General features: G+C 39.4%; 1 protein-coding gene across 3 annotated transcripts in view; it reads right to left on the reverse strand.

Moving 5' to 3' along the window:
• Nucleotides 1-1,566: 1,566 nt before the first annotated feature.
• DSE (dermatan sulfate epimerase) overlaps nt 1,567-23,591 on the reverse strand; it is a 34,739-nt gene continuing 12,714 nt past the window's right edge. The window contains exons 3-7 of one of the 3 annotated variants that reach the window (XM_053938938.1): nt 23,081-23,549; nt 11,454-11,707; nt 7,504-7,743; nt 6,308-6,515; nt 1,567-4,589 (exon numbers count right to left, since the gene is read on the reverse strand). In XM_053938938.1, the coding sequence (XP_053794913.1) occupies nt 2,834-4,589; nt 6,308-6,515; nt 7,504-7,743; nt 11,454-11,707; nt 23,081-23,496 (2,874 nt within the window). In that variant the 5' untranslated portion in view covers nt 23,497-23,549 and the 3' untranslated portion in view covers nt 1,567-2,833. Of the gene's footprint in view, nt 4,590-6,307; nt 6,516-7,503; nt 7,744-11,453; nt 11,708-23,080; nt 23,550-23,591 lie in introns of those variants that run through there. The other 2 variants (XM_053938939.1, XM_053938940.1) reach the window with 2 other exon arrangements.

The raw sequence follows: 23,591 nt of genomic DNA on the forward strand, positions 1-23,591 counted from the left end.
GATTGCCCATGGCACATTATTGATGGCATAGAACAATGTGTTCTTCAATTTGTTTCAAAATAAAAATCAAACAAAGTTACAGTCCTTGGCAAGGAATGAGAGAGACAAGAATGGGAAAAAAGAGTGGAAACAGAACCACTGGAGAGGGTCTTTTTAAAGGCTCTGGCCTGGAAAAGAATAACTAAGGATTCTTTTCATATCTAAAAGACAGTCAACACAATTAAGGCTTAATTTGCTTCTTTAGTTGCCCAATCTGTATCAAAGTTACATCTGTGCAAATGGAGTTTGGAGCAGCAAGTAATGACAGTCATATACACATAAATCCTTAACAGATGCAAACCAAGCACAGGCTGCAAACCCTCTGGATGCACACTTTATGCTGAAATGGGTCTGGTCTCTCATTGAGGAGGGTCAGGCTGATGCATTTCATTTTGCATTACAATATCATTGCACACACACTGTGTGTTTGAATGCTGGTCTGCTTTAAAAGCTGCTTTGAGACCTGGCTGTGAGCATGGGCAGCTCTTGCAGCCTCCTCTTTCCCTTGGCACTGCTGGAACAGTGCAGAGAAGCATAGTAAATGAGAGCTAACATGCAAAACCATACCTTAATTGCTAATCTCTGCAGTTTCATTTGACAGCTACACAAATCCCATGCTAGAACTTAGAGCCACACAGCAAACAAAGAATTGCAGGCACTTCTTAGTCTTCTAGACTACAGGGTGGCTTTGTGGTTGTTCAAAGCAATAGCAAATTGACACAGGGGAAATGTGTATAGACATGAAATAAACTCTTGCTTTTTTTGGTGTTTCATGGCAAGTAATAGTGTCACCTAATATTGGAAAACTAACAGTGTTTTTAAAATTGAACATAAGCCAACAACTATTTTTGCATGTGTTTATGTCATCACAGTGCAAAGACAGAAGTAAAGAGATTTCCAGTTATCCACAGCCTGTCACAGTTTAGTTGCTTTCAGCAGGCACCACTACCAACCTGGAGCTGTATGGATGATACTCCCCAGGCTCAGCTCTTTTTGCCTTAAGAAACAAAATGAGTGACTTGAAATAGACAAATATTCATCTCACATGTCCTTTGCAATCAGGGAAAAGGAGAAGGGATGTCTTGAAGGTGTTCCAAGGTCTTAGGTGAGCTGAGTTACTGTCTGAAGGCTTTCATAATCCAGAGACTATGCATGGATCAGAAATTAACCGGGTACCTAAATCTTTGCTCAGATATAATGTAGCCAATTTCATTGAATAAATCCAGGCACTGGAGACTGCAGTAGGGCTTATTAATGTGAATACAGTGCTCTGAACTGACTCAGGAGCTGGAACCTAGTGAATATATTCTGACCTATTCACTGAAGTTGTTTAGACATGGAAAGCTCATCACATTTCAAAACACAGACTTGGAGAAGGCTTAACAGGAGTAATGTAGATAACATACATTTAAATGGTGTAAAGAAGAGGAAGTAAAGGTTTGTGGTTTGAAGCAAATGCTGATGAACATAATTACTGTAATTATCAGGAAAATACTTAAATAAAAGAAAAACAACTTTTCCATAGAGATAATTATAATGCTTTTATTTAGCAAATGTACTGAAGAATTCTTCTTCTGTAAAGACATACAGGTATGCCCCAATTCCACAGTTTCCATTTTCTCAAATAGCTATGAGTTTTTGAAATTAGTTTAATGAACAGAGGGGAATATATGTGGAGATGTCAAACTTATTTTTGTCATAAACCACATGATTCCATTTACCACTAATCCTCAAATAATTGACCTGGGGCCACCAAGAGCTTGCAGAACCCTTGCTGGTGCTTTATAGAGAACAGGCTGTTCACAAAATTTTAAGTGTCCTCTTTCTAGCCATTTGAAAAGAAAAAAGACGTTAAATACTTCCTTAATACATACTTTTCCATACTGGCAGTTGCTGAGGTTACCACAGGATTGCTTTGGTTCTTTGTATTTTTAAAATTACATATGGAAGGGCAGTGATCTAGGACATGATTTCCCTACTAAGACATGCTTCAAACTATAGAAAACTTTCTTGAAACCCTTGTAAAATGGAGAACGGACCCCAGAGAATTCAGCATTCTACAGCCCACACTTGGCTAAAATATAAATGGCTTTATTTTCCTGAGAATTGCATTCTGTTCTACTTTGAGTTAAACCCATTTTTGCCTTCTACTACTACCTACTAGTGATGTGCCTCTCGCTTGGTAAGCACTGACATGATTGTCGTTTCCCCACTGTGCCAGAATTGTAAAGCATGGGACAACATAAGGGTCCGCAATAATGATACAGGGGCATCCCATATTGAGCCATTCTTTGGTTTGGCAGACAGAAATTAAGTCTGCTGCTAAGATCTGCCTTGTATATGTATGTTCGAATGTCCTTGTCTTAGGAGAATGTCCAGAGACATCCCTAGCAGCCTGAAATGAAAACTCACTACATGCAAATCAAATTCTGTATTAAAAAAAACTTAGAAACAAACCTATCACAAGGGCTCTTCTCACAAAAAAAAATTACAACTTTTCATTACTGAACTTTGATGAACAAAGCATAACATTCCCTCAGATGTGAGTCCCAACTCAAAACACAAAGGAGGAGTACTTATTAAGTACTGATTTTTCTGAGATATTAATTGCTTGCCCTATTCTTTAATCCCTTCTGGTCCGAAAACAATCTTTCCCCAGATGTTTTTGGAACGTTTCAGGAAAAAAAAAAAAGAAAATAAAAAAAGAGACGATATAAACTTTGGCCCTATTAGGGTTAATGTTTTTGCATAGACATATATGACCATAAACTGGTCAACTAGTAGAGGTCTTCTGCTAACATTGTGACTGAGAACAGGAAGAATACAGCCACAATAATATACAGCTGTCTACTAAAAGTATTGCATACAGACATCTTTGGCCATGCAGTCTCTTGGCCTTCTGGAAATATGTGAGCTGCATTGCTAGCATGACAAAAAAAATAGCAATGTTAAGAATTAGAAAGAGGCGAGTATAAGAAGCTGATATTGATGGGGCACTTCGAGCAGTCGCCACCATCTGTGTCAGCCCTGATCTGCCTTTGATTGACACCCCAGTTTTGTGCTTCACATAAGTGATATCTGCAAAGTCCAGAAGATCTTTCATTTCCTCATCTTCGTCTACAGGCAACTCTTTTTGTGCTTGAGTCTGTGCCTTTTGTCGCACTTTTCTTTCATTTACCTCAATCTGTGCAAAAATGTCAGGAACGGCATCAACAAATTTGTAGCCTTTGGCTACCTTTCTGTTTTTCTTTGCTCTGCCACGCTGCTGCTGCCTCTGTGAGATTGCAAATATCCTGTCAATGGCCTCTTCTGTCTGTCTCTTATCTGAAAACCTCAGCAGGCGCTCAGCAGTCTTCCTAAAGCTGTCCGTGTTGCGTACACGAGACAGGATCTGCTTCTCAAGCTGCTGGAAGACAGGCTTAAAATGTTGCAAGTTCCTCTCCACAATCCCTATGTAGTCCTTCACTTCTGGCACTGTGGAGCTCCTAATGGCAGAGGCTCGGTCAAAGACAATTTTCTGGCGGTCTGCAATAACCTGTGCAAAGGCAGAGCGGGAGCCATCCTCAACGGGCCACAGGTACACGGCGTAGGCATGCTCACCAGTGGTCACAAAAACATCCAGCTGCGGGGAATCTCCACGCACGGTGAAGCTCTGCACGTCCACAGAGGGCCCAATGAAAAGGTAGATGGCCCTCGTGACGGGGTGCCGCAGCAGGGTCGTTACATTCACGTAGTTTGTTCCATTGTAGGGGTAGCCCCGGGGATACATCCTCGAGGCAATGGTGGCTTTCTCACTGTGGCCAGTGTCATCCATCCAGTACATCTTATATATCCCATCACGGTGCCTAATGAAGGCCCCATGGACATCATCAACAACTGTTTCTTCAAAAGGCACATCCACATTGTGGAAGAAACTGGTCGCTGCCTCCAGAGGGCTGTCATCTTCTAGGTGGATTTGGTCCACTAGCAAGAGAAGCTGGGGATGGAGAAGTATAAGGTTTCGTTGCAATTTTCTTAGCTTCAGTTTAGGATTGTATGCACCCACTCCTTCTCCCCTGATAAAAACCACCCCGCTTCTCTCCGTGGCAGCAACCACTCGTCCCTGACAGTCACCAGCCAAATCATGTTTATATTTAAGCCACTTTGAGGAACAGTCTTCTGTAATCTGCCCTTCCCATGGGGAGAAGCAGCTCTTAGACACAGCAGGGGAAAACATCAACACATTATTAAAAAAAGTATATTTTGGCCCATACAGAGCTTCTGTTATGAAAGGTACGCCATTGGGAGCGAAAGTGAAGGAGTTCTGGTCTGGGTGTTCGTGGCCAGCATTAAAGTTCCTCCAACCCTTGATCCACTCTTTGTACTTGTTCTTATGAACAATATCGTATATTGCACGTCCTCCCAGCTTTCCTGACTTGAAGGAAAGGAAAGGCCTGTTGATTTCAGCTGGCAAAGCACTTCCATAAGTTACCACTCCCCAGTCCTCAAAATAATGCAGCTTAGGAACCCCATAGTCTGGTGGAGGTACAGAGCGTAAACTTGCATCATACCTGCAAAAAAAGATGGGAAAAATGGGGTCAAAAATCACTTGACTGATTCCACTATCATCACTTGTACAAAACTCAAAAAACCATTCACTAGCTACATCAAGGAGCAAGCCAACAATATAAAGCCTACAGTTATGCTTCCTAATAACATAGCTGTAATTATGATTCATCATACTAATCCCTATACAAATTTGTTGTGCGCTTTTTACAGAACAATAGCTGAAAGCACCTGGTCTGCATTTAAAGCAAACAGTCTTTCTACAGTTCAAAAATAAAGAGTACCACTAATTTCTAACTAGCCACGTGTTGTCCTAAATAGTCATAAACCTACCAACTATAAGACAGATCTTTAAAAAGGGCAAATTAGACCAGGCTGCAGACACTACCTAGACATCAGCATTTGTGCCTATTTATACTGACTACTTAACAAAGAGAAGGAGAGTATCTGTTTCCCCAAAATGATGATTACAGAAGTCTGTAGTCTTCAAACAGAATAGGCAATAAATGAAAAATTAATGAAAAGGCATTCTGAAAGTTAAATGTTTATTATTTGTATCAGTTAATGTATATTATTCTCTTTCTCCAAACTATGCAGAAGAAAAATTTTCATGTTTTTTCTTGTATGAATTGTAAGATATAAGACATTTTGTTTAAAAAGAAGCCTTAATTCCAGAAAAGGTTAAAATTAGTACAATTTTACCTATGGAAGGTAAAACAACAAAAATCCAAAACAAAACTTAACCTTCTGGCATTGTTTTTAAGCAACCAAAATAAACAAAGCCATATTAAGCCCACTAACATTTCTGTTAGATGGTTCTAGAACCAGATTTATTCTTACAACCAACCAGGAGTTTCTGGCAGGCCCTAGACAGTACCAGAATTTCCATGGAGACACAGGAGAAAACAGTGATGGGATGAGGTTGTAGAGGAGAGATTCTGTATTTTGCAAGTAACAAGATGAAGGCTGCTTGGAGCCTAACAAAGACGCACTCTAATGTGCACATCATATGTGCAAACCAACAGATACACAATAAGATTTTTCTTGCAAGAGAGAAAGAGCTACACTGACTCCTTGAAAACATAGTTGTTACCTCCACAAACAAAGGGAATTAATATGTGGGTCTAAAGCTTCTTGAATCTTTTAATATCTTACTTTAAGAAGATTGACATAGAAGTTAGCATAGCTGTAAATTGCATGGAAAAATATCCATCTAGCCATCTAGCATGGCATATTTTCCAAGCATAACTTGCTAATTAGTGTGCAAATCCTGTTAACACTAGCCTTACTGCTTGGATTTTTTAGCTTTTAAAAGCTAAAAAATAGTTTTTATACTATTTTACAGAACTTTTGAATGAAAACTAAGCTTTAAAAATTCACCTAATTCATTATAAAAGAACACAACTTGATTAAACCCCATTAGAACAGACCAAATTAAACAAAGACTACATAGAGGCAAATTTTCAGCTCCTTTGGAATGGCCGATATTCTATGAAAGCAATAGACAGTGGAAAGAAACCATAAAAACAGATGTACGACAAGACCAGGGTGTTCCCTGTGGCAACCTGTGCTAAGTGAAGAAGTTCTTCTGTGCCCCATGACCCTGGGTGGCACAAGGACAGCCTGAGCCCGGCCTGTATGGTGCACATCTAAAAATAATGAATTATCACTAACAGCAAACAGCTGCCAGGTTCCTTTTGAGCCCACTCATTCCCTTTCATACCAGAGAAATTCAGTGTGGAGAGTGCACCACCTCTGCCCTTTGGATGGTGTGCCCGGGCCCTCCACCACTCGGTTCCTTCTGATCTGCTCTGCCAGCCAGTTCCCACTGCCATTGCGCATGACAAACTTGTCGAGAAACACCAGCTGGCTCTCCGGCCCGTAGAACCAGTTATAGTTGGAATCTGCGATGGCCACAGTTCTCTGGAAGCCTTGGGGAAAAGCGAAAAGGAGAAAGAACAAATCAGCACACAAAGATGCTTTTGAAGAGCGTGCCGGTGAAGCCAAGCGGTGCAAACAGAAGCAGCCTTTTCTGATGTTTATAGACCTGGTTGTAAATGAGCCACAAATAGGTTACACAGGAATGGTTTCCTTCTGCTGCAGCTAACTTGAATATTCAGCTTTCTTCTTTGGCTTTGGGCTACAGACAGCCAAAGTACTACACAAAATGTAAGATGCAATCCACTTCCTCTCCTCACTCAAGTCTGGCAAAGGTAACTTTTCCCTTTACAGCTTTACTGTTTTTATGGGAATCTATACTCTGCAAAGGAATAAACCAGAGGTGCCCCAAAGAACAAAATAATCAGCTGCACCTTGAAACCATCAGTGTGAGTTCATTTTGCTCTTAGGAACCTCTCCCCAAACGATCCCTGAGGTCTCACATGGAGACAGCACAATTCCTTATGTACTTATGCCGGCATACAAAAGCTGCATTCAGCCCCCCTTGCATACATGGATAGATCTGGGGTTCCAAGAGAGTTATCTAAGTTTTTTTAACCTGGAATTTGAGCAATGTGAGTTCCTAATTAAGTGTCCTGCAAATAAGCAACACAAGGGGTAACAGCTTTAAACTGAAAGAGGGTAGACCTAGTCTAGAAAAGAGGAAGAGGTTCTTTCCTGTGGGGATAGTGAGGCATGTGAACAGGTTGTGAAGTTGTGGATGCTCCACTCCTGGCAGCGTTTAAGGATAGGTTGGATGGGGCTTTGAGCAGCCTGTGCTAGTGGAAGGTGTCCCTCATTAATAAGCAATGATAAACAAGGATGTTACTGTTTTGAACTGTTGAAGGTAAAACCCAAGGAAATGGTTATTTTGAAAAGAATCTAAGTAGAGTGCTGTTTTAAAATGGCCTATTTAAAGTATGAAATTTATTGCTGCTTCAAAAATAAAGAGATTCATCTTCATTCAGCCAAAGGACCTACCGGGCAGGACAGTCCTGTACATAAATGCAAAGTGCTGCTTGAGCCAGGGGTGGCTGAAGTGATTGATGTCAAAATGCCTTTGGACAAGAAACATGTACTGAAACAGTGATCTGGTTGTGTAGCTGCCATAAGCCACCCCTTCATAGAGGGAGCCATCTGTGACCTCCTGCAGCAGTACTACTGACTTCTCCATGATTGCCAGCACTTGCTTGGTCCACAAGTAAGCTTCCTGAAGGTAGCCTGAAAGAAAAAGACAATGGCAAAACTAATCAGAGCACAATAGTTCACAGATGGTGCTGTCTGTACTCCCACAGTGGGGTCCTTCCCAACAAGGAATCTGCAGTCCAGGGTCTATAATACAACCTACTGCCGCAGCATTCCTGTACTTCTAAGGTGAAAAATAAAATACTGTATTTAAATGCAGCAAAGCAAGGTCACATGAGCACTGGAAAATCTATCAAACACCTTTTTTTGCCAATAATATGGGGCTGTTCTTTACAATTAAAAAGAAAATTTCCTTAACACATTCAGGACATGCAAAAAAGGGAAGAGCCAAACCAGGACTATTTATTCCATGTCAAATTAAAGCTGTATGAAAACAAACCAATGGCCCCACTAGAGGGCTCCAATAATGCAACAATTCTGATCAGTCATTTTTCGCTGGCAGGATCACCAGCATGGCAAGGAGATCCACAGAGACTAAAAAAGTAAAAAAGTTCACATTTGAGCTGCAGTTAACTGATATGACGACGAGCTAACTCATGCTCTATTTTAAGACCTGCTCTGTTCTACTTATATTTTCAGTTTGTTGTACAACTTAAAGGGTTATCCAAATAAAAGGTATTTTTGGAAGAGCTGTGCATGGGTAATTCCAAAAGTAGGTTCCTCAATTCCAGAATAAAATTTATCTTCCAAGCAGATAAATTCTCAGCATACACATATACATGACCTAAGCAATTTCAGTTTTTCTAAACAAAAGCATTTCAGAGATTTTACTGTTCTGGTCTGCTCTACACAAATCAGGACATGGGAAGAAGTCATGAGAAACTTTCTCAGTGCCAGTCTGCTTTCACTAAGCCCAAGCATGAGGGCCTCAGCACCGCATTTATGTATTGCAGAAGTCAGCACATGGAATCCAGCAGAGGAAAGGCTTTTTGGACTGAGTAGCAAGAGAGGTAGGACTAAACAGAGATCAACTGCCTTGTGCTTCTACATGGCAGCTTAGTGTTCTCCCAGTTCAAAGTATCTGGACACAGACTAAACCAGACTTAATTCCACCCGATAGCAAAGCCCAGCTGGCACATGTTATACCCCACTACATGGTGAAGCAGTGCCTGGCTGAATGAAGCACATGTGCTAAGGGAGTAGGAGCTACATTCAGTCCTGTTACTCAGTGCTTCATCTCATTGCCACCAACACTGTATTTATGCTCAGCAGAGTGATGAGTAATTCAGGCATTCCACTAGTCAAGGCTGCCAAATCCTGCTCAGTTAACAGAGACAAAAAAAAAAAAAATAGCAGTGTCTAAGCAAAACAGACAACCTGAGTCTATCACAGTACTTTAAATGCCTGGCTGAAGAGAAACTGTGATGGGGAAGGCCTGAGCAACAGTGGCAGTGGTACTACTTACTTCCACTTCACTCACAGCTATTAAGACACTCTTTCATTGCTCTTCATGGAGCTGGCAGCACAGTGGTCTGTCAGAATAAAATCCTGAATGTTTCCACTCCTGTTTTCTCTTGTGACATAAAAGGGAAGCTATGACTGCCTCAAGAATGTTATTTGCCATGGTTCAGCACAGTACCTTTACCATTGTAATGCATTAATGTTCTGTTTACTTCGGATGCATCTATGCTATAATGCTACACTTATAGTACACTAAAAGAATAATAATACATTGAAATGAAAAAAAATAAAAGAATCAACACCCTGTCAGGCTACATGACAAACCAGAAAAAACCTCACCTAAATTTAGAAGTATATAAGCCATCTATCTATATCTATCAAAGCCTTACTCAAGTTTCTGTTTTGAACATCTGAATGTTTAAGTGCAAAGACTTTGCCATACACACGTGCCTAGAATTAACTTCAATTAGTTTAATTTTTCATTTCTTTGGCAACATTTACATTCTTTTAAATTGGCTGTTTAGTCTCTACAGGCTTCAATAGCTGAATTGTGTTTAAACTTACTAGTTGGAATTCAAACCTTCCATGAGAAAGGCCTATACTGGGATACATTCTTTGCAATCACTATGTATCTGAGTCAGAAGCATAACATGTTCATCCCTTTTCTCCCTTGCTTTTCTTTCTCCTTCAGATTATTTTCATTCATATTGGAATTACGGTTTGTTTTTTTTTTTATTTTAGACTAACAGAAAAACTTCATTTAAGTTGCTATTTAAAAAAATAGTTTCTCTATATCAAAATAATAACATTTTAATTTAGAAATATGCAGTGTATTTTAACCTATTTCCATTTGAAATATTACTACTATTTTCAAATTGCTCAAGAATTCATTAGTTTCCTGCTTTTTTTCTTCCTCCTACCCCCAAACACCATCAATTTAGTGAAAAAAAAAAATTGCCCAGCTTTGTGATGTTTTCATTGGTTTTCACACGGCATACTTATGGTCTATAGCTTAATGAAAAGCACAACCATCTCACAAACTGCCAGCTTTCTGCACCAACAAAGGCTTAGGGAAGGCTGGAATTATATGAAATTTAGCAAACCCACTGAATAAACATGGCTTGAGTCTTCAATTTGTGGAAGGCAAGACAGAGGATAGGGAATAACTTCCACACATGCTCTTGATGCTTTTCAACATATACACATCAGTCAGTGTGTCTGTTTTGACAGGCACTTAGCAAAAAATGACCTTCCAAACCCAGCAGGTGCCACAGTTTTTGGTCACATCTCTTTGGGCACTTGAAAGCTCCAGTGATGTGTAGATGTGCCTCTGTTTGGCAGGGCTGAGCAGCTTGGCAACACCATCAGCATCTAGAAACTAGATTTCCTTGACTTGCAGTGTGTAAGTAATTCCACTGGGAATCATGTTTTCCAAATACTTCTAGCACATATAAAATAATCACCTGATGAAGTACGGATTAATTCTTATAAAAGCAGGAGCTGGCTCCATGACTTCCATCTCTCAGCTGAAGTACCTCTGGGGTTTATAGTCAGGATTGCTCACCTGTTTTCTCTCTCTCACTCTGTGACTTGCATTCTCCAGCAGGACAGGGACAGCCCCTCGACAGAGCAGGCAAAAGCTACTGGCCAGGGCATTCACCTTGGAAATGGAAAGGATGGTTTTCTGTCCCCGAAGCAAAGAAGAAGAGGAAACCAGGCACAAATGTTGGTTGTGGGGTGCAATGGCAGAGTTCAGAGGGAAAAAGTACAGCATTGCATTTCCCCATAGAAAAGGCTGTTGGGAAGAAAGGTCCTAAGCTGTGGCACTCATAACTTGATAAGTTACACTTTTGCAGCTCCCCCAGGTGACAGGACAGAAGTCTTGGATGAAATTCCAGGTTATCCTGTTGTCTGGCTCCCAGGTCAGAGCACTGGGCATTTCTGACTGCTGATTTTCACAATGCTTTGTGTAAGGAGACAAGTGCATCATATTACATTAATAATCTACTCTGAAAGACACTGTCCATGAATCAGGACTGGACAAACTGCACACAAGGGGATTTTTAACTCTTACAAACTGTGGGGCAAGAATTTCAGAATCACTTAGAAAACTGAACTTATATACACACACATCATGCCTTGTACATCTGCCCACAGACTTTTGTTCTATTCAGTAAATTAAATTTTACTAAGCAGCAAAAGAGCAAACCCAATACTGCTGTACAGTAAGAAGCATTTTTATCAAATCCTGAACTTTGCTACATAAGTGGCTAATTTGAGTAGATACACTTCAGAAAAAAACATTCCTATGGCTTAGCACATACCTTGATTCATCAGAACCAGGCTTCCAGCCAGCAGGGCCACACAGTTGGTAGGCTGGTGGTTGTGAAGGTACTGGAAGCCCCATCCACGTCTGTATGATGTTTCGTACATGTATCCCGAGGCATTGGCAATGACTTCAAGAAATCTCTCCTGTTGAATCTTGCTAAGGTAGCTGTACAAGAAGTCATAAGCAGTGGCAAAACCAACCAAGGAGTGAGCAAGAGGGACTTCATCCCAGGGGGCATCCTTCACTAGCCTGTCAATAAATAAAGACAGCAATTAATTTTCACCTACTTAGTTTTCCCCCTTACTGTACTGTGATAAGTATATGACTTAAAGTCTCCAAAGTTAGATGATTCATGTTGAATTTTAACACAGTAGCAAGCTACTTATCAAGTCTCTAAACTATTTTTTCCCATCCTAAATATGGACAACATTAATCTTCAAAGCTCAAAAACTTTATTAGAAAGATTAAGTTGCTAAATATTAGAAAAAAATGTTTGAAATATTCTGCATTTTGCTAGGAGAAAAATAGGCAGAATATTGATTGTACAGAAATGGAATCTATTCATCTGAAGTAAGATTCATATAATTTTTGTGATAAAGCAATATGCAATGGTTTATACTCCTCCAGCCTACTGTAACAATTATTTTTTTCTTTTCCAAACGAGTCAGTTGATGATAAATGGTGCCTATGAGACTAAAGCTGTCTTTAAAGCAAGTATAATAAAACAACTCACTATACTGCTTTTTCACGTCCCAAATGCACTCAAGGACGGAAGTAGAGAAGAGGAAACTTAGTTTTACTATAGCTCGAATTAACATTCTTAATAAACACTGGGGTTTTTTAATGATAAGACAGAAAAGAGGTAAAATGCTGTCAATACTCAAAAATTATTTTCTAGGAACTACTGGCTTGTGTCCAATGATTACACTGAACTTAGCAAAATAGTAAATTTTTACCAAGAAAATTCACAATATAGGTAGTATGGAGCAAATATTCCTCTTAAATCAGGCATACATTGTGTATCAATGACTTTAGTTTTGCAGTACTTACAGTACTTCCTGCCCATGGTTCTACAGAAATAAAAATGTGAAGGAATACATAGTGAAAGTAAACTTTTATAAACTGAAAAATTATCAGTGCTTTCAGGCTTTCATGTTCTCCTCTTTCACTTTTTTTGCAATCTATTTTTTATTACAGAAATGAATTTAAATTGTTGACATGAGTGTCTTACTGCAATCAATAGAAATGTTGGTGTGCTCCTGAAGGCACACACATTCCAGTTTCAGCTACTTTATGACTTGACAAATATGATTCCATCTTCATTTGTGTAAGCAACAGTGTGAACAGATGAGAAAAAAAAATCCCCAAAGAGTAAGATAAAACGAAAAAAATTCTGCTACAGAAGCATTTATTGGCATTTCAAATCCATTAATAAAGCATGTAGAATCAGCCTAAGGCACTGCAGTGCTGGTAAAAGACATCATGTGCAAGTAAAAAAAAAAGACCTTCAATTTTTATTTCAGCATATTTAAATCATTGGAAGAACTCAAGTTTGACATATTCATACTCTCATGTAAGGAAACTCTGTATGCTTTTTGATCACCTGAATTTCCAACAGTTTTAACTGTTCACCTTCTCTCAGCTTTGATTCCATCTTCTGCTTGCAGTGAAGTTTTTTCCTTTTTTTAAATGAAATATTTGTCTCACAGATTTAAATTAAATACATCAGTCTGAGTTATCTGGTTATTTGTCAATCTCAATAAATTCTCTATTTCTGCTTCTTCATCTTTCCTTGTAATTGAAAGAACTATTAAAATGTTGTTGATCCTATACATAAAATTAAAGTTACATTCTATGCCAAATATACGCAACACTCTGGCACCATGACTCCTGTCAGGAATCCTTTGACACAGAAAAATTCCTTTGATCAGCTCTATCATGAATTCTAATTTCCAAAGTATTTTTAGTTTCATTAAACCTTTGCTTATTCAGAAATCAGAGTTCAAATACGTACAGGAAATTTCACTTTAAAGGCATCTGCTTGGCACAATTACAAAGAGTTTGAGGCTAAACTATACATTAGGGTGGAAGAAAAGTACAATGAAAGAATTTGAGCTAATTTAAAATATTTAATTCAAAGTTCAGTATCCTTTTAACAACACACAAGCTCCTAACTAAATTCTGCTAAACCTATTCTGCTTAAACCTGCTCTTTACCTGACTAAATTTAAAATGGGATTTGCCAGTAGAACTGATTTATTGTAACTTTCACTGTTAAAGTGTATGCTAACTTTATGTTTAGTTTCTAACAGAATACCACATCAAATTCTACAGCGTAAGAGCATATAGTAGTCTCCATGGCACTGCTTCTGACAAAATAGAAAGCAGTCTTCTACATGGGAGGGGATAAATCAAGAAATTCTAACTGCATTTAGCCTCCTGAGCTCTTCAGGAAAATTAAAAAAAAAACAAAAAAACAAAACAAAACAAAAACCCTACAAAAGCAAAACAACCCCCACAGGCTTTCAGTGTAAAAACCCTTATGTTAGGCACCCTTATCATACATACTGACACAGCTACCCAGCTTGGGTTAGACAAGCAATTTTGTCATAACTGCCCCCAAATTGCACTTCTCTACAGTTAAGTCTTGTACAAAATTTCACAGAGGAGATTCACACAAGTACTAGAGATTTAAAGATCCTAAATTCTAAACACACAAACCCACAGTTAACATCTGTTCTTAAGGTGAAGCTCTTCTGAAGAAACAACTCTTTCGTTGCTATAAATCAATGCTACCCCCTTTAACGTAGTTTCAAGGGAACCAAGCAATGTACACCAAACATGGTGATTCACATATCAATCAAACATATGATTCACAAGAAGAATGATCAAGTAGCAAGCATTACATGGTTTTGTATCTAAATTATGTTCTCATTTTTCAAATGCATCTCCCAGTGTCAGACTTGGTAAATAGCCCAGCTGATAAACTGGGGGAAAGCACAGAGCCACAGGCATGCACTGAACGTAAGTGAAAAAAGTGTTTTCAGGGCTAATTATTAACTACTAAGAAAAGTGGTATGTATTTATACAAAGATAGGTAAAAACAAGCCCACACTTTGCCCTGTACAACAAGCTATTTTCTAAGCCACTCAAGACTAAAACTGAACATCAGAGAGTATGAACTTCAGCTTCACAATTAACTGTCTGACGACGGCAAGTAACCTCTACCTCAAGGCTGCATTAGCCTTGTCAGCCTTTAAAGGCATCAGATATTACAAAAGCAAACAAACAAATACAAAGTAAATAAAAATATTTATAATGGGTTCTTTTATACAGAACAACTACTTAGTTGCATACATATGAACTTTGAGCAAAGGCAACTATATAAAAATTCTAAAATATATTTTAAATTCTGAAAGCTAAAGGCACCCCTACAGTACCTTTTTGCACTTATATACCTATATCTGTAGGTATAGGTATATTTGGAAGGGAAATATTGGAAACTTGAAATATCTGGGAAATATCTGGGAAATAAGGGAAATATCTGGAAACCTGAGAAGATTTTGAAAGAGCAAAAAGTGATGAACAGGTTTGCTACCTCATGATCAAATTCCATAAACATCCAAAGCCATATGCATTGTTCTGCACAAAAATCTGCTGTCTAGACAAATCCTGTGAATGGCACAGGATAAACACATGACTGGGGTGTTCTTTAAAGTTTTGTTCATCTGTATCCTATAAAATATTTTTGTTATTTTATTTTAAACATTTAGAGTTTGATATAAATCCTCCATGAAGAAAATGGAGAAATAAAGAGATCATGGATAAGGCTGGAATTATGGATAAGTAGTATGGTTTCCTACATGTGCTGAGAATTTTAGCATGGTGCAATGTGGTTTATCTGTTTTAGATTTGCCACCTTCTACAATGAACAATGAATATGGAAGAGGGGGATCAAGACCCTGTTTTCTACTGATCAATTGACGGCATCAAGAACCGTCATGCATGCAACTGCATTTGTTCTATGTATACACAGCACCTTCATTAAATGAAATTCCAAGCCCTAAATAAGTATACCATTTGCATAAAATTTTGGATGGAAAGTAAAAATCACTATCACCAACAAAGCCAAGATCACAACAACCTCTCAGTTTCTTGACAACATTCCAGATGCTACTACTGCATCTTCTCTCAGTAGAAACTATTAATGTCTCACTATTCACTACCAAGTAACTACTTCCTTATTGAAAGCAGGGTCACCTGGGCTGGGGCAGTGGGAAAAGAATTCACTGAGAACAGCCCCACAGAGGTGGATTTTGGGGTTTAGGTGGATGAAAAGCTGGACACAACCCAGTGATGTGCACCTGCAGCCCCGGAAGCCAAATGTTCTGGGCTCATCAAAAGCAGCATGGCCAGCAGGGTGAGGGTGGGGATTCTGCTCCTCTACTCCACCCTGGTGAGACCCCACCTGGGGTGATGCAAACTGCTCTGGGCTCCTCAACATAAGAAGGACATGGACCTGCTAGAGTAAGTCCAGAGGAAGCTCAGGTGGCTGGAGCACCTCTCCTATGCAGACAGGTTGAAAGAGATGGGGTTGTTCAGCCTGGAAGTCTACAGAAACCTCCTAGTACCTAATGGGGGACATATAAAAAAGAGGGTTTTTGCATGGGCAGATGATGATAAGACATGGGGGAAAGGTTTTAAACTAAAAAAGGAGATTAAGAGTTATGAAGAAACTCTTGACTGTGAGGGTACTGAGGCACTGGCATGGGTTGCCCAGAGAAGTTGTGGATGCCATAAACCTGGAAGTGTTCAAGGCTTGGCTGGATGGGGCTTTCAGCAACCTTGTCGAGTCCAAGATGTCCCTGCCCAGAGCAGGGGTTTTGGAACTGGAGGATCTCTAATGTCCCTTCCAATGCAAACATTTCTGTTTCTACAATTCTATTAGCATTTCCCTCAGAAATACAAGCCAAGAGGGAAAAACCACTATCTGGCCAGTTCAAGGCAGGATTTAAGTTAAACTCTGCTGCTCAAGTGAGTTCCTTGATCATGACCTGTGGGATGTTTAGACTCATCTTTCCTTCACTGTGTATCCAGTTCTTAAAAACAAATTGAAGTAAATAGGAAAATACCCTCTTTAATATGAGATATAAAATACCCTTCCAAGCAGTGTGAGATCTGATTTTTGGACTCTAGGTCAACAACTAACATGGTATCAGAGCATGCAAAATGAAGAATTAAGCACATCCTGACACATGCATTACACAAGTAATCCACATCCTGATTTTTAAAGCTCAAAATTTTCCCACGACAAATCACTGCAGAATAACTCCTGGAGGAGGAGATTGAAGGAAGGATGGCAGTACTCACTCCTCAGTACTGAAATTTTCAATATCACTAAGTGCATGCAAAGGAAGTGAGTGAGAACTCTCTTCTAATGGCTTAGAGGTGAAAATTAGTTCTAAGAAAGCCCTGTTGTACATTCTGATGCCATCTACCTCAGATATGGTGGCCAGCTGTGAGCATGATTGAGTTTAATGCACACAAAATGTCAAGTTGGATGCAAATGAGGCACTCAATGGGGCCAAGTGACCTCTTGATCACTTGTGCAATTGTATAGTCTTCCCAGGGCCAAGAGCAATGCCTTGGCACCCTTGCTATTGTCCTGACCCACTTCTGAGGGAAGAAGATACAGCTTTAAACCTCCCACCAGGCAAGAGAGAAATATTCTTCCGTGGCTAGACAAAGCATACCTATCAAGAGGGAGAACACCTTTCAAAGGGAATAAGACCACAAACATTTATTTTATAAACCAGACCAAATCTTAAATATTTTTCTTACAAGGTCTCCAAAACAAAGTTTTTTTTTTTTTTTTTTGATCAAGTGGAATATTTTCTTAATAAATGGAGCAATATTCTACAATTGTAGTTTTGGGAAGAAAAAAAGAAGACTCTTTGAAAAAAAATCAACTTCTCAGCTTTTACCCTTCCCACATCTTTCTGGTTGGCTGCCAAATCAAAAACCCCGTTATCTGCCCAACCTTCATGCTTGGTCCTTTGCAAAAACAAAAAAGTGAAACATAAAAAACATACTTGAAAAACTGATGATTTATGTTTCTGGTGTCTAAGGTAAAATAGGTTTGCCCCTCTTTCTATACCAGTCATGTTTCAGCAGCAGCTAATCTCACATGCCTGTGTTCATTGCAGCTCAGTTGACAGGAAGAAATGCAAAGCAGTGGTTAAATGTAAAAGGCTACATTCATGTCAGTATGTGGAAAAAAGGCAACGTAGAGACAGACATTTTAAGATCTTACCATAAAAATAGATTTGCACTGCTTAGGTGCTATGGGGAGGAAATAAACTTTAGTTCCTTAAAAATCTTAATGTACTTTCCCTCTGTTTCCTTATAGGTCTATGATCGTCATTCTGATGCTTCTAAAGCTTCTTTCAGATCTTCTCTCATTTTTGGCTTTGATCACAAGCGAGTCCTTCTCACACAGGGTCTGCTTTTATGATGCTTCTGTGTTGACACATTATTAAACTAGAACTTACTCTGTTTTAGTTGTTCTCAGTGTCATATTAAGCAGACACAGAAATTTAATTATGTTATTTTTTTAGGAGATTGCCTCTAGCTCTTGTTTTAGCAAATTTTTATACCAGTCATGCCACAAAGTGAGCTCCCAGTAGCTACCACAGAATGTCAGCACCAATTTATCTTCTTTATCAATTTAGATATTAAAGAAGCTCTCCAAAATTCAGCTAGCCATTTAATTTCATAGACATGCACAATTTCTATTTTTAAACACTACATATGTAGAAGATAAAAACAGCATAAGGGTTTGATATTTCACTTACTAACATAACATATATTCCAGATATCAAATGCATCCTCCTACCCTTCCTTTTCTTTTTCTTCCTCTCTGTAGGAGACAGAGTACCCTCCAAGCTTCTTTTATGCTAACTTTTATTCCACAGTCTTACAAAGCTCCTCTAAGTTTTCTTTGAATGTGATTGCTAGTTGATTATTGGGAGTCAAACAGATGTTATAAATTTCTGGTGTCAGCACAGAGACTTGCTTTATTTCACCTTGGCATATATGAATTTATTTTAGTCAAATTATTATCCACACATTTAATTATTTACATGTACCTATTTTTACCTTGTAATCTGTACTGTTCAACATTTAGCACTATCTGGATACTAACAGCAATGGTCCTATAGGATGCTCCAATACTTTTTAATAAGCAGTGACTAACAGAAGGCTACGGGATTGCTAATTTGTAAGAAAGCAGCAGAAAGGACACAGATTTGTTAATCCAAAGCCTCCTGTTAGCTTCTCCTTAGTTGCTGCTATTTCCCTGGAATGTCTGCACATGCTTGACAGTAATTATCTGCCCTGTGAAACCCACAGAGCCACTGTTAAATCCCACACCTTACTGCACATTGGTAACATACTTGTCTTTAAAAATGGGGCATCAACTATGTGCAAAAAAACCCAAAAACAAACCCACAGAAATCTCTTTCTGGCCATTGCAAATCGGAACATCTCTCTTGCTACAAGAAGGGTGTAGAATTTGTGAGCTTCCAAGGTGTTTGTTTGTAAAGTGGGCTTAGGAAAGAAAGTTTTTCACTGCTTTGTCCAAACCAGAGAATCTGACTGAACTCTTATTTCAGCACAATGTGTGACTCTGATTACATCATTCCACTCAGTACGGGAACGGGACAAGCCAGAGGCATATGGAAAGAATCACGAGCACAGATCTTCTTGGCCAAAACACCCTTCTGGTGGGGAGTGCTCTAGGGGCCAGTCAGAGAAAACACATCAATATCCTCTGTTCCCTCTAAAAAAAGGTATTATGATTCAAATATAAGGACAAACTTCCCATAAGATTTTAGAAAGTATCTATATATCTAACCCATGGAAAACCAATGGGTTTATTTAATATCAGCTTTTAATTTTTATAGGCAAAACCATTAATGCTCATCTATTTCAACTAAATATTAATGCACGTTTGTTTGCTGTTGCTAGTCTCCCCAACAGTGCCGTTCCCATATTATTTTGGATGATATAGTTAGCTGTTACCCAGTGCCCCTCTGTTTATTTTAAAATGTAAACCTACTCCAGGATGTAGCCATTAGGGATGCTCTGCTAATGAGTAGCATGCCTATCCACATGGGTTGTTATGACAAACGGCTCAACCTCTCTAAGCTGACACAAACGGGAACTCAGTTATGGGCGTACTTTATTATGTGACATAAAATGACTACTTTAATAGATGAGAAAGGACCAGAGTTCTTAATTACATGCCCCTTCCATGTATATATCAGTTACCAGTAGACTTTCTCATAATTATATCCTGGGATATTTGGACTATTGAGGATTCCACTAATGTAAAGAAGAAATTTAAAATGTCAGTCTACTTAATCTCCTAGCATTCTGAAACAAATAACCAGTGACATTTTAAACCATATTTCTTTTATTCAACTACTGCACAGGCTAAAAACATACACTTTTGTTTTCTGGCAAGGCTTAAATTTTACTTAACATTGCCACAAAAACTAGAGAAAACTCATTAAGATGATTTTATTTTTTTTAATTCTAAAGCTATTTTAGAGTCAATGCCATGACAGTAGAAGTCAAAAGAAATCCAGATTATACTGTTGAAAGAATTAAACTGCCAATGCCAGATTTAACTTTCCAACATGTTGATGAATCTGTCAGTGATAAAAAAGATATTTTTCCATAAAATTTACATGTCAGTCTTGGAACCTACATTACTGAGGAGGTCTAAGGAGAGGCCCATTTTACTTACCTTATGGATACCTCTTTGGAAAAGCCATCTTTCCTGATGAAATAAAGAGTTATGGCAGAGGACTCTCCTAACATGCAAGGCTCCAAAGTCAAGCAACATCAAGACTGCTCCTTCTTTTCCCCCTCCTGATCAGAACACACATGCCCTCAAATTATTTAATAAGGACAATAATTATAATATATCATCCAGAATGGTATTTTCCCAAAGTCTGAGGAAAACCAAACATGCCTAGAAGACTGGACAAAAAATTCCACCACTCTGACACTGCTAGAACAGCTCACAGAAAAGCCACATCTCCTATTTATATTGTTTATTCTCCTAGTCTTATCCTAAGTGGAGAAGTACATGCAGTAACATTTTCTGGTACTTTAAAATTGAGTTTCTTAGGAAAAACAGATTTACATAATCTGTCTGCCCAGTCCTTCAGCCTGCTAACCCAGCCTATTTGAGCAAAGCCAGACAGTGCAGTACATGCCTCAGAGATGTCACATTCCTACTTTTCTGAAAACCACTGTTGGACAACGGAGAGAGATCTGTTTTACTACCACCACTGATGGGGCTATAGTGTAAACTCCATGCTGACAGCATTTCGACATAAGTTCTCAGAGGGGAAACAAAAATGGAAACCAGATTCATGTTTTTGCATTTGAGGAGCTGGCCAGCTGGAGGTTATACAAAGGGCAGCTGAGCCCAGCTCTATCACCTATGCTTAAAATTTCCTCCTGGACTTCCACTACTACTAAGCATATTGCAGCCACTTATTTTGCAAAGCAGAAAACCCTGATTAAACTTGATTGATTTCTGTATGGGATGTCTACACCAGAAGGGAAAGACGGGAAAAACACGATTTCTCTTTCACCAAGGTAATGTAAGATACTTGCTTGAGAAAAAAACAGTAGTTGGAGGCAAGTAAATAACATCAAAGCCAAGTGGAAATGGGATATCTGCTTGGTTCTGATTGGTATCTGGTCAGCTGGGACAAAGGAGAGGATTATAACAAGGGACAGAACAACCAGAAATAATCCAGGGCAGGAATCACAGGACATAAGGAACTTAAATAAGGTTGAGACAGAGAGTAAGATGTAGGAAACTGAAAAAAAAGACACAAACAAGTCCTCCTACTCAAAATAATACTTCCCCCTCTTTCTTATTTCATTAAAACAGATGGCCATGTAACTATAGCCTTCCCAAAACAAGTTAAGAAAGAGTGTGAACAATGAAACTAAGGAGGAAGGTGTTGACTTTGGAGCAGTCTGTCTCCTATTTGAGATGGTCACACATCCTTGGATTCACCTCTGTAGGCTATATCCCTCTGTCAGTGTGCCAAGAGAAACTGTCTCCACATTGTCTCCAGAGCTAAGACTGAAGCTTTGTATTGCTATGCTTCAGTGGGAGATTTTGGAAATTACCACCACTTTTGAGACAATATTTTTCTTCCTAAATCCCACGTCCTCTCTTCTGTGACATGCAGGCCTGTGTGTCCCTTCTGTTTCCCATCACTTCTTTTGCTCTAGCTCATGTACTCTGTGGCATTCACCATTTTAATACTTAGTGCAGGGGAACCCAAACACTATCATGGCTTTTCAATCATGCCAATCAGGAGGATATAGATCCCAAGTTATGCTAGCTCAAATCCAGCATAATTCCAGTGATGGCCCATGGAAGGATAACATTTGTAGGATACTACTAGTTGGTTATTGGAGGATAAGGAATAGTAGTTTGAGCAATGAATCCTGCTTGAACAGCTAATGCTTCTCTTCTTGTGCTGACTTGAATCTTGACTCACACTTCTGCTGAGCTGCTGTCACCACAGAGCTGTAGAAAAGCAGCTATGACAGAAGGGAGCAGTGCCACATCCAGCTCTTTCTGCCCTGCGCAGATGCCATTATCCTGGCCCACATTCCTGCCCTCTCACCTATTCAACAGTGACAGTAATCCTGGACCGTAGTCTGCAAGGTGCACCAAGTGGCAGCTGCTGCAGGGAGGTAAGGGAAATGCATCTGCCTGAGCAAAAAGAGGAGATAAATTGCAGGTGAGTATGAAAAGCAGGAGACCTTGAGGTCCCAACTCTAGAATCACTCCTATAGTGCGAACATTAACTTCTGTTCCCATAGAAAGAGTGTGGCACAGAGAAGACAGAGTAACTTGTAGGGATGACAACTCACATCCAGGGCAAGTTAACCCAGGAGGTGGTCATCAAAATGCCAGTTACTCAGGCAGTTCCAGTAATCAGATGGACAACTATCATGTCCTAGTATGTCTTAAGGAAAGGCCCAAGAACCATGCAGCCAAGTGAACCTGCCAGCCTGAACTAAAGCTCAGACAGATGTCAGAGCAGACTGCAGAAGCCCAAGAGTGTCATTTTTACCTACACCTAATTATACATTTTTCATAGGTCCCCCTCTCCTAAATTCTTCCTAAGGAAGAATTAGTTATCCAAAAGATATGTATGAATCTGGGGAAAAAAAAAATAAAGTAAAACTTTTAGCACTTTTTGCCAAAAAACAGATATGAAATGCTTTCTTCTGATTTCAAATGGGTTTGGATTACTTTTTGTTTTTTTTCAGCAGACAGGGTGGTGCATAAAGAATCATGCTCCTTTCAGTATCAACTTTCAAGAAGATAAGTCCAGTGAAGGTGAAAAGCTGTGTGTCACTGCTGGTCCAGATGAGAGTAAATGCATTTAGCAAGTTAGAATGAATATTAGTGCAACTGACATAATTTAAGCAATTCACTTATCCACTCACTCCTCCAACTATAAGCAGTTTATACAGTAAGAATAACTTAAAAAAAAAAAAGACAAAAATCTACCAACTAGGCTGAGCCGCCATCCTCTCCATGTAATCCTTGGCCATATTGATGGCCTCCATGTTTTCAGGGAAGAGCACACAGAACATTGCCAAGGCCCCAAGGTTGTTGCCATATATTTCATTCCAGCGAGCGCTGAACTCCTTTGGGTCCCAGGGAGGAAGGTACTCCAGGGGATTTGACAGCATGGTTTGCACTGCTTCAATCAGACGAGCTGCAATGTGCTGGTGCGTGCTGCTGGCCTGGAGCCGCAGAGTCTCCATGTCCCCCTTGGAGAAGTAGAGCATGGGGTAGCTGTCATAGTTGGCGTTGACAAAAGGAACCATCGTGTCTTGGTCCTCCCTGGCGCTGCAGGCAAAGGCAAAGCAAACCACGTGTATGAAAAACACACTTGGGGCTCCCCGTGTGTGAGTCCTCATTGTGGCATCAGATCTCCAGGTCTCAATGGCAGCCAAACCATCTTTGAAATGTCCTGTGAAAGATGGACATGAAAGAATGAGTTAGAAAATGAATT

The sequence above is a fragment of the Vidua chalybeata genome, chromosome 3 (assembly GCF_026979565.1).
Source record: "Vidua chalybeata isolate OUT-0048 chromosome 3, bVidCha1 merged haplotype, whole genome shotgun sequence".
Lineage (NCBI taxonomy): Eukaryota > Metazoa > Chordata > Aves > Passeriformes > Viduidae > Vidua > Vidua chalybeata.